General features: G+C 33.9%; 1 protein-coding gene across 1 annotated transcript in view; it reads right to left on the reverse strand.

Moving 5' to 3' along the window:
- Positions 1 to 17,250, reverse strand: part of LOC145307537 (uncharacterized) — a 53,803-nt gene that overhangs the window by 6,649 nt on the left and 29,904 nt on the right. The window contains exons 7-11 of the mRNA XM_080149995.1: positions 6,534 to 6,641; positions 5,423 to 5,479; positions 2,248 to 2,305; positions 1,418 to 1,520; positions 1,161 to 1,298 (exon numbers count right to left, since the gene is read on the reverse strand). Coding sequence (XP_080006121.1) covers positions 1,161 to 1,298; positions 1,418 to 1,520; positions 2,248 to 2,305; positions 5,423 to 5,479; positions 6,534 to 6,641 — 464 coding nt within the window. The remainder of the gene's footprint in view (positions 1 to 1,160; positions 1,299 to 1,417; positions 1,521 to 2,247; positions 2,306 to 5,422; positions 5,480 to 6,533; positions 6,642 to 17,250) is intronic.

Genomic DNA, 17,250 nt, shown 5'->3' on the forward strand with positions numbered 1-17,250 from the left:
TATAGAAAAGTGGCACAACTCAAGTCTGTATTGCATCTATGAGGCATGCAAACTCACAAAATAGGAGCTTATTTTACAATTAGAGGCCGATTGTTAGGTCTAGTGTAGAAAAATAGTTGAATTTATATGAACAATACTGAGAACCCTTAAAGGATAGAAGCTTTGTCCTTTAAATACTTGGGATAACTTTAATCTTCAACATCCTTTCCATACTTAGACATAGGCAAGGTATGCCATTTTTTCGTATATGGTGTAGAAGGAGAAAGCGAGGAGATCAACAGGAATATTGGAGATTCAAGAAAAAAGGGGTGACATATGCTGTTTCTCAAAAAGTTTTGTACTGATGAACTGTAGAACAGGTAGAAAAAACTTATTGTAAAGTAAACCAAATTATAACTATTATTTCTTTAATTGATAACATTAACTTTATAATTTTTACATCAAGCCTATATTCTTGGTATTATTTTAAGTGGCTTTCTTGGTATTTATATTTTTTTATTAAGGGGCTTCTTAATAGGTCAAATATCTCAAAAACTACATATCCTCTATTTAATCTGGCTTCAAATATCAAATCTACACAAAAAATAAGTTAGAAAAAACCTATAATATTAACTATTCTATGCTTTTAAGAGAAAATAAATGTTCCAAAATTAAGATGTACGTGGTTCTTAATAATAAACAATAATGTTAAGATTTTCCATGTTTTTCCATTTTCCTTCTAAAAATGCCACAAATCCAGAAATAAATCATATTTTTGATAATTAGATATTTTTGGTTGATAAGTATTGCTAAAGGTTTTATAATCAGATGATAATGGCATATCAACAAAGAATATGCATAACTAGCGGCTATTACCCACCTAGAGGCCTCTAGGGGCACTTGAAGAGGGGGGAGTTGAGTTTGATAACCCAATTTTTTTTAGATTTAAAAAGTTAAATTTAAAAAAAAGTGGGGGAGGTCGATTTTTTTTTTTGGGGGGGGGGTTGCTATCCTCTCTAAAATAGTTAAAAACCTTCCAAGGACCAATTAGAAGCTACACTGTAAAGGAGAGCCTGATCGGTTCAGCAGTTAGGAGATAATTTTGTAAAGACATACAAACGCACAGACAAACAAACATCCTGTTACTTTATTATAAGGATTAGACTCAAAATAATACTAACAGGATATTGTTTGAGCAAACCAGTGTCATTGAAGTATGTTCTAAATGGCTCCTTGACAATTATACATGCTGTCTCATTATCTTTGCAATGTCCTCCACTTTCTGGATAATGGGTGATGGAGAAGTAGTCGTATGGAGTCTAAATATATTCATACATTAATATTTCATATTTGGGTAAGGCATTATTCACTTCAAAATATTAAAAAATGTATTTTAGTTATTGCTTAAGAGAAGCATAAATTAAGAATTATATATTACCTCATGTGTTTCTCCATGAGTGTCATTTCTAATTTTCGTTCTGTTTTTGTATTTTTTATCCATCAATTCATGTTTTATTTCAACAAATTGATCACGGTCAGGTCTAAAATTTTATTTGGATTTTTGAGTTTTAAGAATCTATTTGAAAAGTTAAAATAAAGGTGTCTTTTTTGTTGACCAGGATCAAAAACTATTATTCATTATCATATTTATCTAATAAATTCATTTAATTGCAGAGAAGAAAAAAAATTGTCCTTCCTTAAGTCTTATACATAATATATATGATGTCCATCAGTTCATAATGCTATGTGAGAAATAAGATTTACTAAGCTGCTATTAAAGCCAAACCTATGTTTGTTTTGTAAATTTTCCCATCATTATAGGGCATATTGAGAATCTAATATCCAAGGCAGTCCGACTGCTTTTTAGCAGCTTTAAATTTTTTTTTATTTTCAATTATCTTTGGTTGTTGGATTTTTTTGTTCATAGACAAAAGGACGAGTAGCTTAATTTATGATTTTTGATATATTTTTTTATTTTTTCTGCTGCTAATGATTATAATAAATTGAAGCTTTTTTTCCAAAGAGCATATGCTTGATTTACTTTATCTCTTTTCCAATATATATATTTGTGCTTAGTTATGCATGGATATTGTCACCATTTTATTACCTGTGAATACTTTTCTAGTGAAAATTTTATCACATCAATTGAATCCCAAGGTTTAGAAATAAACTGCAAAAACTTCAGCCTTTTTAATTTTAAGATAAACAAATGCATATATATGTGGAGCCTTGTAGTGTATTATTAACTTGATTAACTTCCATACAAACCTGTTATGTTCATGTATAAAACCAATTATATGGGCGAGCTCATGAAGTACTGTTGCTCCTGAAAATAATTTTAATTATTGAACTCCATTTGAAACATTTACTAAGAGTTTAATCAAATATTGTTTAAAATTACAATTGACTGATTTTTTAATAACTTAGATATCAAAAAGCTAGGTGTTATATTAAAAAGTAAATAAAAACTAATGTTTCAATAGTATTTCATGAGTGTTAAAAGAATTAAAAATTGTAACTCAGGTATCAAAACCAACTTCAGGGGGGGGGGGAGTGAACAAGTCACACCAGAGCTTCAAAAGCAAACATACCAATCTATTTTTTAACAATGATGACAACATCCATGAGAAATGAAGCTCAAAAATTAAGAATGTAAATCAAAAAAAAACTACTTTAGAACAGTTTCATAAAATAAACATTAATCTTGGTAAAATAGGGAAATTACAAAACCATAAATCACGCAACCTTTAAAAACACAAAACTTAAAAATCTAGGAATTGATCCAGCACCCCAATAAACAAGTCTTAATAAAACTTCGTGGAGTTATGTAGAATGTAAAATTAATTAACCCCTGAAAATTTCAGCCCTCTATCTTGAAATGGAGTTGAGGAATTGCAAAAATATTAAAATCTAGGAATCAATCTAGCACCCTAAATAACAGACAGCTACTTAAAATCTACAAGGATAAAATTTTTACATCACTTTTTTTCTTTCAAATATAAACCAGCATAGTCCACTGACACCAAAAATACCTCTGGAAGTGGTTTTGAACGCCTAGAACTGATTCTATGGGTAGAATACTGACACACATAAATTTATCAAGAACTGAATTTTTGAAATTTATTTGGTTCTCATCTTTAGGGGAGCCTTAGGTGCCCCTTGACAAGCAACTGTAGCCTATTTTAGAGATACCATAAGAGGACTCATGTTTCAGTCAATGTTGCAGCACTCAGTATGAAGTGAGATCCAAGTGTTAAGGGTGCCTTGATACAACAATTTTTAGAAACAAGTTCTCTAACTTTTTGGAAATGGCAAAAGGAATTAAGGGCAGTTACCATTTGAACCAATAGTCTTAAGTCATTTTATAGTGCCCTTAAAGTGATCATGAAGCAGGAAAAAAAGTTATATATGTCACAGATTAATGTTTTCTTAGAGTACTATTTTGAGAATTAAGTCTTAAATACTTCCAATTTAAAAATAAATCAAACTTGTTAAAATTTATTTATTCCCTTGAAAACATAAATGTTTTTGGTGTTTTTATTATACATCTCTTTATATCAAAATCAAAAAATAACAATCTTTTTGTTGAAGTTTACTTTAAACCAACCAAAAAATATTGAAATTGCTTTCTATGGATAGATTTTAAATTTTCTTCCGATGGTTACAAAAATAAAGCCATATATGGAAAAGAATATCACTGATTATGGTACCTGGATTTCAATTTTTTATTTGTTTAAAACTTTATATAAATATCTACATATCTAAATGGCTTTAGATATATGACATTAAAAATCATTTGAAATCAGTTATTTGCATTGTATATATATGATAAAATTTAATATAACCACTTAACAAGATACATGCAGGCAATTGATAATATTATAAATGATACATAAAACTGAGCTAATCTCAGGACCATCAATTATGTGTATTCTTTTTAAATCTCAAAAAATTCTTATCACAAATGCTTGTCTCTAAAATACATTTTAAAAAACAAAGCATGGTTTTATATCTAGCAATCAATAGATTGATAGGAATACATTTTGATATCATTAATATGACTCAATTATATTCACTTTGTATAAAGACATATTCATGATCTCCTTGATATAAATAAACAGTTGACAAATCAACCAGAAAAATAAATTATGTACAAAGATGGATGAACTTGTGAACCAAAGAGTAGCTCTTTTATTGAAACATTTTGAGATAAAGTCCAAACTTATTAGCTGAGATAATAGGTTGGAGCATTCAATATCAGATTTGAGTTTCAGTTTGACTTAGGCAAGCTATAAGTGGACCTACAGTGAAACCTCAACATTGTCCCACTTAGGCATCTATAAGTGCTGTTCTTAGCTTGCTGGCTTGATATCTGAACTAACAAGGCGTTGAGACAACTTTTGGTGAGACCCTCTCAGTGGGTCCCCTGCAAGCTGACCAGATTATAAGGGTTAGATAACTGTTTTGCTGAAGTTGATTATTTTAAAGTTTTCCCTGGACATAGTTGGCTTGATAAATACCATAATCCAAGACAAAACAAAATTTTATCCCCATCTGAAAAAGTTGAGAAGGAGGTAACGAAGGATGATTTTTGAATGAAAAAAAAGTTGTCTTAGAATGATGAATTAATGGTTCTAATCAAGTCTATTGATGATTGGGAGAACGTTTATAACGTTTAAACTGATTGCTTACAACAAAATGTAACCATTTTACCCTTCCTAGCAGGCCCTGAGGGCAGGATTCAAAGTCCCAGTTTCAAGGCACTGAGGGTTTTGAGATATCGATCTGAAACTTTGCAAGGCTCCCACTAAGGCATCTGAGAGTACTACCTTGCTTGGTAGCCTAGTAGCTTAATTATCACGAGATCTCCTGGCACCCCTTATTTACTATCAAGGTACCCTCTATGAGATCTCATTTTGCAGATAAGTTTTATTCAGATTTTAAAATAGCAGAGATTGCAAAAAGACGTACTGATACTGCAAAATTGATTTGGCCAATGAAACAAGAAATGATAGTTTAGATCTATTAGGGGGTATGCAAATTCCAATTATCCATAATGCACTAGAAAAAATTGAAAATTTGATCTCATTTCAAATCATGCTTGCAATCTTTGCAAACTTTAAACTTACAGATATATTACATATTTATGACAAATAGGTAACTTTAATCAGTCACTGTGACCACTCTAGTTGAAATTTTGATATGAAATCAATTTTCCTCAATCACAAATTAGAAAATTTAAAAGTCTTGGGACTGTATGGTGCCTAGAAATAAAATGAGACTGAGGGGGCACTGATTGTTTAGGGTAGGGAGTATCAATATCATATATAACTCTAGTTAATCTAAATGTAAGTCTTTAAAAAATGCGTTTTGATGACTTTAAGCTGCAATCATATCCCAAAATATTAGGTACAGAATAATGAAAATTCTATCAAAAGTATACCATTATCAGTATAGCACCACTCAGGGCCAAGATTTAGTGTTGATGGAGATTTTGATCCTGAAAAATTTGGATAAGTTAAATAATTTACGTAAAATGATAAAATTTTTAATTTGTAAAAACTGAAAATTCTATTTTGAAAAATATTTTGCAGAAGGTTATTGTATTTTTTGTATGCTAATGATTTCTTTGATAAAGATTGGTTCAAGTTTCTCAAAGATAGGTCAATAACAATGCAATTCTTATAATAATTGATTTTATCAATAAATCTTCAAATCATGGAGATAATGTTGTCAGAGTATTCCTTAATTAATGCAGTGAAAGCTTTTGATTATATTGCTCATGATATACTTTACATTAACAGTTGGAGAGGGGGGAGGGGCGTAGAACGCACCCCCTCTGGTTTTTTTCATCTCATTTTCTGTGTGTGAAAGTTAGAGGTTCATAACTAAGTGACTAAGTAACTGAGAGTTGAAATTTTTGAATATCTTTATCTTGGCGGACACAGGATGCCAGCAAACCTGGCAAGGACATTCAGGAAAAGAGCAAAAATAATTTTTTGACTTAAACAAGGTTACCAAAATTATAAAATATCCTAAGTAGAACTTAGGATATATGTATATTAGTATATGAAATTCAGGTGGTCAAGAGAATTTCAGAAATCTCCAGACTTTTGTGACAGCAATATTTTCCTTAGAGACGTCAAATTTTAAATTTAAGCAAGCAGTGGGAGCTAGCAGCTGCCAATTACAGCTGCCGCATCAAAATTCAGTGTTGAGATTTCTAATATAAAATTTACATAGAGATAAAAATTTTATACAAAAAATTGTTCTTGTAGCTTTAAAAATAAGGAAATTACAGCTCTTTTAAATTTTTAAGTGAAAAAGGAACTTAAAAATAAATTTTAAATAAAATTGTTAAGGAATAAGTTGGAGAATCTTGGTCTGAATTACATAACATTAATATTTCAATTTTGGGAGTAATATTGTGTACAATATTCATTGATGATTTACAGAGAGATTCTGATAAAGACAAACTGTACTGTTCTTGGTATTTTACAATAGATATAAGGAAGATGTAATTCATCAAGATAAAAAAATTCTCAAAGTGGTACCTATTGTTCCATGGCATCTAGATAAATCCCATTTTGTAATGTGCAATTCTTGTCCATTAAAAAGTTCAGGATCTGGATTATCATCCAGATCAATAAATCTGATACAACCTTAAGTGAATTAATAGATTAACATAGGCCACAGTTCACTCGAAGCGACAGTAAGAGAAAAAAAATTTCCCAGGCATAAGACTAACTGCTCCTAAAACATCCCAATGAATGTATAAATTTGGTGGAAAAACGAAAATCTGGAAATGAGGGCTTTTCGAGAAAAAGCCAAAAACACATTCTTGTGATATATGTCAAAAAAAACAGTCAATCATTCAAACTAAATTTATGCTATTAGTCACTTCATTTTCATTTAATGATACTAAAATTAAGTCAGAAATAAAAATTTTAGGTGCAATTTAAATTTCTATAGGTAATGGTTTATGTTATTATACATTAGCCTAGAATTGTATGTTATTACCAGAGAACGAGAGGACAATGGGCTGGTATTACTTTCTTATTTCTTAACTTAATAACTTTAGGGACTTTTTGATTGGTTGTTTCAATAAGTTGAGTGTTCAAATGTTTCAACACTAATCTTAATCTAAAGAATGGGTAATTTTGTGTATCATCATTGGGGATGTACATCAATTTATCGGCCATTGTCTTATGTTATGACACACATAATTAGTTTGTTTTCATATTGATAATGATAAAGTGATCTTATAGCATCCCTTTTATTGTCTACTTCATCCAAGTTTAAGCAAACCTTTAAAAAATTTCTTTCCTTATTAATACCAACTTCTGATCTCAATTTATAATCAGATGTGATGAATAACTCCTTGTTTTTTCTTTATGTTCTATTATACCATTTAAATCATGACAATAAGTTATATTTCTTTTAACAATTGTTTTCTTATGACACTCAAGTTCTACAACTTGAGATTTTAAAAGGCTGCAATGATCTGTCCATTTTAACTAATGCATTTAAAGTTTTAGGTTCAATAGATTTTATTCCTTGCAATGTTCTTATAATAAAGCTTTGTTTTTTCACTTGATTTAAGTAGATGTTATTAAACTGTATCATCCTCTTAAGTTCCCTGGCTGGTATTAGTTTATCACTATACAAAGCTTTTACTCTTCCTGTTGTTTTTGTACTGATAAAGTTATTGATTTAGTGTTGCTAACATGATGTTTTTCTACCTTGCAGTTTTAAGATTATCTCTAACTACATTAGTAGTAATAATTTCTAACACCCTTTGATCTTCTACCTAAATTACACCAGTATTTTTTTCTTCTGCATTTAAACAAGAATGTTGTAGATGGTTTCAACCATAACACATTATTGACAACACTTGACTGGCTTAAGAACAGGTAGACTTGGTTTAAATGTTTTAGGTTTACCTGCCTTGTAATGACTCTTCCTTTTGTAAGTTGTTCCTAATGGAGTTTTTGCTATCAAACAAATACATCAGTTACAATGAACTAGTTGTTTGTAATTAGAGAGGTCAAAATCATCTAAAACAAACTCTCTAACCCTATTCATATTGATTTCAGTTAATTTTCTTATATTATAACCTTTCTGAAAACATACTAGACAAATACATGCATAATTATGTGCTGTGTTTTAGCTGCCTTAGACATTCTCTGAAAGCCTGTAAGATATTTAAATTTTTTAAACTGAAATGTTTTTTTAATAATGACACTTAAAAATGCTGAAATGGCTGTCAAGTTTAATGTGAATTAACTGTGATACCTATTTAGGTTAAAACTACACCAAGTAAGACTTACACCAAGCTGACAAGCAACCTGTTGAATTACACCAAGCTGTGGAAGGAATGAGAGGCCATGAAGAATTGAGGGGACTCGAACCAGTGATTTAATTACACCAAGTTATTATAGTTTTAATACATCAAGTTAATATATTTGTGTTAACCATTTTGTGTTATTTTATTTATTATGTTTATCTATTCCAGAGTTTACATTCTGGGGTTTTAGCTTACCTTAGTGGTTGTAAATTACATCAAGTCTGTTCATGTTTCAGAAGAGATGTGTGCATTATTGTTATCTTTATAATAGTTGGGACACCTGTCATAAATGGTCACTCTGCTCCTATTTAGGCAAGTTCTTCAATGGTAGAATTGGCCACGCAACGATCTACGGCATTGTTCTAAAGTTTTAGATTGATAACATAATTCATCTTATCTCTCTTGAAGTGAATTTCGGTTTTAGATCTTGAGAACGGTCTCTCGATATGTATTAAAAAGGTTTTAATACAGATACACCCCTGTGAGGGTGACACACATCAAACAGTACCCCTGTGTGGGTGACGCACCCCTGTGTGGGTGACAAATATCTAAAGTGGCGACAATACCGGGTATTACAGAGAAAAACACCAAGGAGGACAGGGGTGACACCGTCAATAGTAGCGGAAAAGAGGGCACTGACCCTATCAATTTAAAGGGGTGTAAGGGGGAGACACACACAAAAACAGAGGGAAATAATAAGCTAACCTCAGAATTAAAAATGTCAGAGTCAGAGAAAAAGGAGAAATGGCAAGGGTATGGGAGGGGAATACCTATCCCTTACCTTGAAGATTTCAAGGATTTCAGTACATGGGTAAGATGTGTAGAGATGTGGAGTAAGACGACATCCGTGCCCAAAGCTGAACAAGGATTTCATTTGGTAAGTGAAATTCCAGTAAAATCGGCCAGATATGGTGATTCCCTGAGAGAGGACATACTGAAGGCCGTGGAAACTGATGATCTAGTAGCAAATGAAAAAGGGGTGGATAAGGTAATCCAATTTTTAAAATCGCGTTTTTGGGTAGATCAAGAAGAAGAGATATACAACACACACAGCAAACTAAAATACCTACAACGCAAGAAAAACCAGACAATTAGCGATTATATAATCGAATTTGATCAAACGTTAACAAAAGCGCGGCAATTAAAAATCTTCCCAGAAGAAGGAGACACAAGGCTAGATATGTTATTTGCTCTAGAGCTAATGATAACGGCGGATTTAAATAGCTATGAATTTATGCTTATAAGATCGGTAGCAAAGATAACAACGGAAGACGGAAAAAGGTATGAAACAGTAAAATCGAAAATGCGTGAAATTCTAGGAAAATTAAATGAAAAAGTGAAAGAAAATAACGAAATTATGCTCGCTCAAAAGAATTCATGCAAAGAAGACGACATTCAAGAAAGTCAGAAGATGGACGAAGCTTATATGGCGAAAGGATGGAAGCCGCCAAACGGAAAATCATCATACCAAAACAAGAATAACCGATACCAAAATCAAAACAACACCAAGAAACAGAATAATTCGACGTCTAATAACAAAGACTACAACAAGAAAACATTTAGGTCTAAACCACTGAACCCTCCGGGACCGGATGGCAAACCTATGAAATGTCTGGGCTGTAAAGCAGAAACGCATTTGGTAAAAGAATGCCCAGATGTGAAACAAGTTAAAGAGAATAGGAAGTATCAAATGGTTTACATGACTAATCCACAAACACAAGAATCAGAAAAAGTACTGATAGCTGAAACATCAGAATCTGAACAGTCTGAACAAGAGTTCAGTTCTTTGTGCAGAAAAAGAGGACTTGAATAGATTTACAGCCGAAGCTCTGAATATGGCAGCGCTGGATACCTGCTGCTCAGCAAGTGTTGCTGGAGAAAAGTGGATTAAAGTGTACCTGAAGTCTTTACCAAAAGAAATGAGAAACAAAGTAGTGGGACCGCTAGAAACTGATAGAAAATTTCTTTTTGGAAATCAAGGCAAACTCGATGCAAATGCTAGATACATCATACCGGCTAGAATCGGAGGAGAAGACAACAAGCTTGAAATTGATATAATTTCGTCCGATATTCCACTTTTGCTATCCAAGAATGCTATGAAGACGCTTGGAATAGCACTAGACATGAAGAATGACAGAGGAACTATAAATGGTAAACCATTAATATTACACACAACAAGCGCAGGTCATTATGTAGTGGACTTACTCAACAACAAGGAAGAAATGAACGAGGTCTGTATAGCTGAACTCGAAAACAACAATGAAAGAGATCAAATTAAAGCATTGCTAAAGATCAATAAACAATTTGGGCATTCCCCAAAGAAACAGTTTGTGACGATCTTGAAAGAAGCTGGTCAATGGCATGAGAAATTCTCTGCCATGATAGATGATATAATGGAGAGTTGTGAAGGGTGCATAATGAGGAAGCGTACGCCTGACCGTCCGGCAGTTGCTCCTCCCCTTTCGATTGATCATTTTACCAGATATCAGATGGCCTCGGTCATCAAAAGCAAGGAACCGGAAGAAGTTGTGAAAGCCATCACATTGAAATGGTTGCCAGTATTCGGACGTATGGATAAAATTCTGACTGATAATAGAGGAGAATTTTCTAATGATGAAATGAGAGAAGTAGGCAGTTTTTTGAATGTACAGCTGCTTACCACCGCAGCTAATAGTCCCTGGCAAGGAGGAGTAGTAGAGAAAAATCATGAAACTTCCGACATCATAGTACGCACAACAAAAAGGGATTTTCCAAACATGAGCTTAGAAGTAGCTCTAGCTTGGGCTATAACAGCTGTGAACTCTTTATCTAGTGTCAGAGGTTTCTCACCACATCAATTAGTGTTCGGAAGGCAGATAAAGCTGCCAAATATACTAGAAGATCCTCCACCAGCATGGGAAGAACCAGAGAAAAGTAAATCTCTTACGCATACACTAGAAGCTATCCACAAAACAAGAGTAGAATACACCAAAGCAGAGAGATGTGAAAGGATAAAAAGAGCTTTGAGAGCAAAAATCAGAAGCTGTGATACAATCTATGAGAAAGGTGATATCGTCTACTTCAAGAAAGAAGGAGAAGATATATGGAGAGGTCCAGCAAAGGTAATCTTCCAAGATAATAAAATCATTTTTATCAGGATTGGCTCTGTTTATTACAGAGTAAGCGCAAACAGACTGATAAAGGCAGGAGAAGGATTGGCAGCGAAGATTGTTGAACAAGAAGCAACAGATCAACACCAAACAGATAAAATACAATCTTCAGAAGATAGCTCTCCAAGCATCAAAACAAGAAGACAAAATGAGCGAGAAACTATCAATGACATACCTGATATGACAGAACTAAGAATGGATGAGAAGGACCAAGACAACACTGAAAATATTCCAAGTGAGGTTGTCCAAGAAGAGGAGATAATACCTATGGAGCAAGAACAGACCGTAACAGCAGAACCAGGAGAAAACACAAGAGAAAGCAATGAAAATCCATTGCCAAACCAGAACAACACCAAACAGCAAGGTCAAAAGCGAAAGAAAACAAATCAAAAACCATCACCTGAACTAAATGATGACGGCACTCTAAGAAATGCAGCTAAGGTGCTGAAAAGGAACGACAGAATAGAAATTTTCAAAGACGAAAAGTGGGAAAAAGGAACTATTCTTGGACATGGAGGTAAAGTGACAGGTAAACATAGTGGATGGTTTAATTTTCAGCTGGATAACAGTCAGGTCTTTCATGATGAAGTAGCAAACAGAGACATTAGATACGAAAAAGAAGACAATGGAGATGAATCAGACAACGAGGAAGCTTTGTTCACTATCAAACTAGATTGAGGTAAAATATTAGAAATAAAGGATATAGACAAACGAAGAATATGGATAGAAAAAGAAGAAGAAACGATATCATTGCTATTGTAGACAGAAGAAACCTTGGCAGTAATGTTACCACAAGACAAAAGAGATTCACCGGAAGCATTGGTAGCAAAAATAGAGGAGCTGAACAAACTACAAGCTTTCAACACTTATGAAATAGTTGAGGACGAAGGACAAGAGAGAATCACCACTACCTGGGTGCTGACAGAAAAAGGCACGGAAATAAGAGCAAGGTTAACAGCCAGGGGATTCCAGGAAGAAGGATAATTTCCAACAGATAGTCCTACAGTTCAGAAACACTCTATTAAGATATTACTAGCTATAGCTGCGACAGAAGGTTGGGATATTCAAACAACTGATATTACAAGTGCTTTTCTACAAGGCGACAAGATGGATAGAAAGGTTTATGTAAAGCCACCTAAAGAAGCGCAATTGGTCAAAAAGCTTTGGTTACTGGAAAAGTGCCTATATGGCTTGAAAGATGCCAGTCGAAAGTGGTACCTAAGGGTACTTAAGAAACTGAAAGAGCTAGGTTTCAAAACCAGTCACTACGATTCGGGACTTTTCTATCTGATCAAAGATGGTATACTCATAGGAATCATTGCCCTGCATGTGGATGATTTCCTTCACGTGGGCAACCAGTATTTCAACAAATGCATCATGCCACAAGTTTTGTCCTGCTTCAAGGTAGGCAAATCTGAGACAAAGGATTTCATTTACACAGGCTTTCACATGAAACAGTGTAATGATGGAATCAGAATTGACCAAGAAAAATACATCAAGAATGTGACTATTCCAGTAATAGACCTACAACAGCTAAAAGATAGAAAACGCGACATGAACCAAGACGAGTTGACACTATTGAGGCAGTTAACAGGAATTGTGAATTGGGCTGCGAGAGCAACAAGGCCTGAGTTATGTTTTGAGATGATAGATCTCTCCACAAAGTTCAAGGGAGGCAAAGTGGACGATCTGATTAGAGCAAAGAATGTGGCAAGCAGGCTTAAAAAGACACAGGTATCAATTATGGTATCTAATTTAGGTAACCTGCAAGACTGCAAGATTGTGGTTTACACAGACGCGGCATATCGAAATTTGAACAATAACACGGATAGCTGTGGGGGATTCATTGTGTTTCTTGTAAACATCAAGAATGGAAAATGTGCACCATTGGAATGGAAAAGTAGAAAGTTGAAGCGCAAGGTACATAGTACCCTAGGTGCAGAAACACAAGCATTAAACAATGGGCTGGATGCAGCAAGGACCTCAATCTACTCAGAATCAGAAGTAGGAGAGAGGATCCTAAGAGGAGATATTGTTATTATCAAGGAAATGATTAAAGAAGGGAGAGTAAAAGAAGTTAAATGGGTAGATGGCACCCTAATGTTAGCAAATCTACTCACCAAACGTGGTGTCAACAAGTTGGCATTACTGGATGTATTGCAATCAGGCAATCTAGGAAGAGCAAACTTGGCTGTAGTAAACAGCTAAAAATTTTAACAGAAAACACAACAAGTTGTAAATTTTTTTGTACAAAGAAAAACACATAAATATTAAAAAGCCCAAAAACAACACAAAAACGAGTAAAAATCAAACAAAAACAACCAAAAACCAAGCAAAAATACCAAAAACAGATAAAAAAAACAACAAAAAATCAAAAATGCAATACAGTACACAAAATTCCGATTTCATGTTCATGATCACTTGAAGTATACGCCATGGATACATCAAGAAAATGTTCGTCGGTGTAATAACAGCGCGATGATTTGGCAACACTTTCGTGGAGTAGAAATCCACTGGCGGAAATTATGAAAATGTAAACATTGTAGCAGACACATTGTTTCCGACGTGAAGCTAGAAAGACGCAATTCAAAGTGAAATTATTTTAAAAGTGAATAAATTATTCCCATATTAGTATGTTCAATTTTTTTTAGTGATAAACAGTATTTTAAAAGACGAACGAACATAATTTTATCAATCGCATTTTATTACAATGTTTTAATGAATTTTTATCAAAGTTTTTTATCGATTGGAACGGAACCTTTTTTTTAAGAAAATATTTTTAAAAACACATCAAGCAGTTTTCACAACAAAAGACATACTCCAAGCAGTTTATAAATTTTTTACGATAAATAGACACACTCCAAACAGTTTTTTTAAAGTTTATTTCAATTCTAAAAATGACGTACACCAAGCAGTTTATAAAAATTTTATTTTAAAGTTAAAATTTTTCTAGAACAATCATATTACGAAACGAACATTGTTTTTTTAATTCAATAATGATACACACCAAACAGTTTTTTTTTGCCATAATCACATGCAACAAGGATCTAAAGAAAGTTAATTTTTTTTCAGATTTTTTTTCGAGATTAGTGATTTTTCCCAAACATGGCTAGATTTAACAATCCTACAAGGAATGTAGTTTTTAGCAGCTTTAGTCTGCTAGATGGCGTGCTTTACCAAGAGCGCACGGGCATAACCTGGATCACACTGGCGGATAGGGATCTCAACGCCATGGTGAAGGTTATAATAGAGGCGGTGAAGGACGACAAGGTGCCAAAGCACATTATAGTAACCAGTCTACAGAAATTCGTGGGAGGAGCATCCATGGACAATTTAAAAAGAGCCATTCTAGACATCAGCAAAGCTGTCTATGACCAAGATGTCAACAAGTTGGTATTTTCAACGGCTTTTTTGTGCCAGCTCATGAAAAAGTGTGGAGTGCTGTGGCTGAGTTCAACAAGGAGGTTCAGCAAGCTAATGAGCAGCTTAATATGCCTCGTGTCAATGGGCACAAGGCTGTAATGATGCCAAACTCTGAGGCGGACATGACCAGAAGGATACGGTTCACGCAATGGTTGGAAAGGCAGCTAGGAACCAATGTTGGTTCACACCTTTCTTATGAAGGCCAGGTGAATCATGTAAGAATGCTGATGACTGTTTGACAGAGCATTCAGTTCCTACAACAACAGACCAGCTAGTCGCGAAGCAAGGTTGCAACAACCAATGTCATTAGCAGTTACACCCGGCTACTGCGATGATTTGTTTATGAGACAGTGTCTGATCCAAAAATTGATCATCAATAAACCCATGCCTGAAGGAGAAAGAATTCTAGAGTGCTCCAATCAAAGACCAGAAGGATGGCAGGATTGGGATGTGTATAGAAAGCATGGAAGTTTGTGGCGCTACTGGGAAAGAATGGGAATTCTGGAGGCCTACATCAAGACAATGAGGAAGGGTGATGACATACCTACCTGGTTGATTGGTGGTGAAAGTGCAAGAGAAATTGAGACTGCTGACGAGGGAAGAGATGGAGAAGGTGGAGAAGCTGAAGCTCCTGGTGTAGTAGAGGATAATGTCGTGGTTATGGATCAGCAGGAAGATGAGGATGATGATGAGATTGTGTTTTTGGAAGAAATTCCAGCACAGGCTAGAGCTGTAGTTGGGGAGCAGCAAGTGGATCATGATACGGAGCCTACTCGTCAAGTGGAGGTTGTTGATGAAGAGTCCGGTGCTACAAACAAGAAGAGAGACAGAGACTGTAATGAGAGTGAAGATTTGATTGAGAGAATTGAGGAATTGAAACGGAAGAAAGATGTTATTGAAGAGAAGATGAAAGCCTACCAAAGACAGAATGAAAACCTAGAGGCAAAGTTGGCTAGAGAGAAGACTACGTCTAAACATTGGAGAAGCCTAGTAGATATCAAGCAGCATGAGTGCAATGAGCTATTGAAGAGAATGGAGGACGAGAATAAGAACATCAAGGACAACTTAGCCAGAGTAACAAAGGAGTATGAGTTCCTTAGAAACCTGTACTCAACTGAAAGAATTACCAGATTGAAAGTTACTAGACGTTTTGCCAAGGATGAAGATTTTGAGCCATATGGCAAGGATCAGAAGTAAGGGGCCAACAAAACAGAAAACTGATAAATTCATATTGATGTCAAGTTTAATGTGAATTAATTATTTAGGTTAAAACTACACCAAGTAAGACTTACACCAAGCTGACAAGCAACCTGTTGAATTACACCAAGCTGTGGAAGGAGTGAGAGGCCATGAAGAATTGAGGGGACTCGAACCAGTGATTTAATTACACTAAGTTATTATAGTTTTAATACATCAAGTTAATATATTTGTGTTAATCATTTTGTGTTATTTTATTTATTATGTTTATCTATTCCAGAGTTTACATTCTGGGGTTTTAGCTTACCTGAGTGGTTGTAAATTACATCAAGTCTGTTCATGTTTCAGAAGAGATGTGTGCATTATTGTTATCTTTATAATAGTTGGGACACCTGTCATAAATGGTCACTCTGCTCCTATTTCGGCAAGTTCTTCAATGGCTGATATAGATTGGATATAATAACTAATTCACAGTTTAGTAGTAAGAAATTTAAAAACATATGAATTGTAAAATTGGGCAATTTATATATTATAAAATTGTTTTTAAAATTTAAAAGTTTTTTTCAATGAAATTCATATCAGGATTGCTAGATTGTTATATGTTGAAAAAACCTGCATAAAAGAAGTTTCAAAATTGTTGTCTGTAACTCAATTAAACTATATCAAGCCTAGATTGAAAAATTTAGTGGCAGAATTTTGAGCTACAACTATATATTTCATTTTGACCTAATTCTAAACTGAAATATGAATTTATAACGACTAATAGCATAAATTTGGTATGAATGATTACAGTTTTTTTTTCACATATATCACAAGAATGTGTTTTTGGCTTTTTCTTGAAAAGCCCTCATTTCCAGATTTTCGTTTTTTCACTAAATTGATACATTCATTGGGATGTTGAAGAAACAGTTAGTCTTATGCCTGGGAAATTTTTTTTCTCTTACTGTCGCTTCGAGTGAACTGTGAGGCTTCACCTTCCCTGCCCTGCCATCCAGTTATTGCTCAAGAGGAGGAGGTAGGAAATGTAATTATAATTTTTATTTTGGGGGGGGGGGTATTTTACAGTATAAATCAATCATGAACAAATTAGAAACATAAAACATTTCTATCCTACTATATAAAGTAGTAAGCGTTTTTTGTCTGTCCCAAAGGATC

Source organism: Acartia tonsa, chromosome 15 (assembly GCF_053477335.1).
Source record: "Acartia tonsa isolate MP-2025a chromosome 15, ASM5347733v1, whole genome shotgun sequence".
Taxonomy (NCBI): domain Eukaryota; kingdom Metazoa; phylum Arthropoda; class Copepoda; order Calanoida; family Acartiidae; genus Acartia; species Acartia tonsa.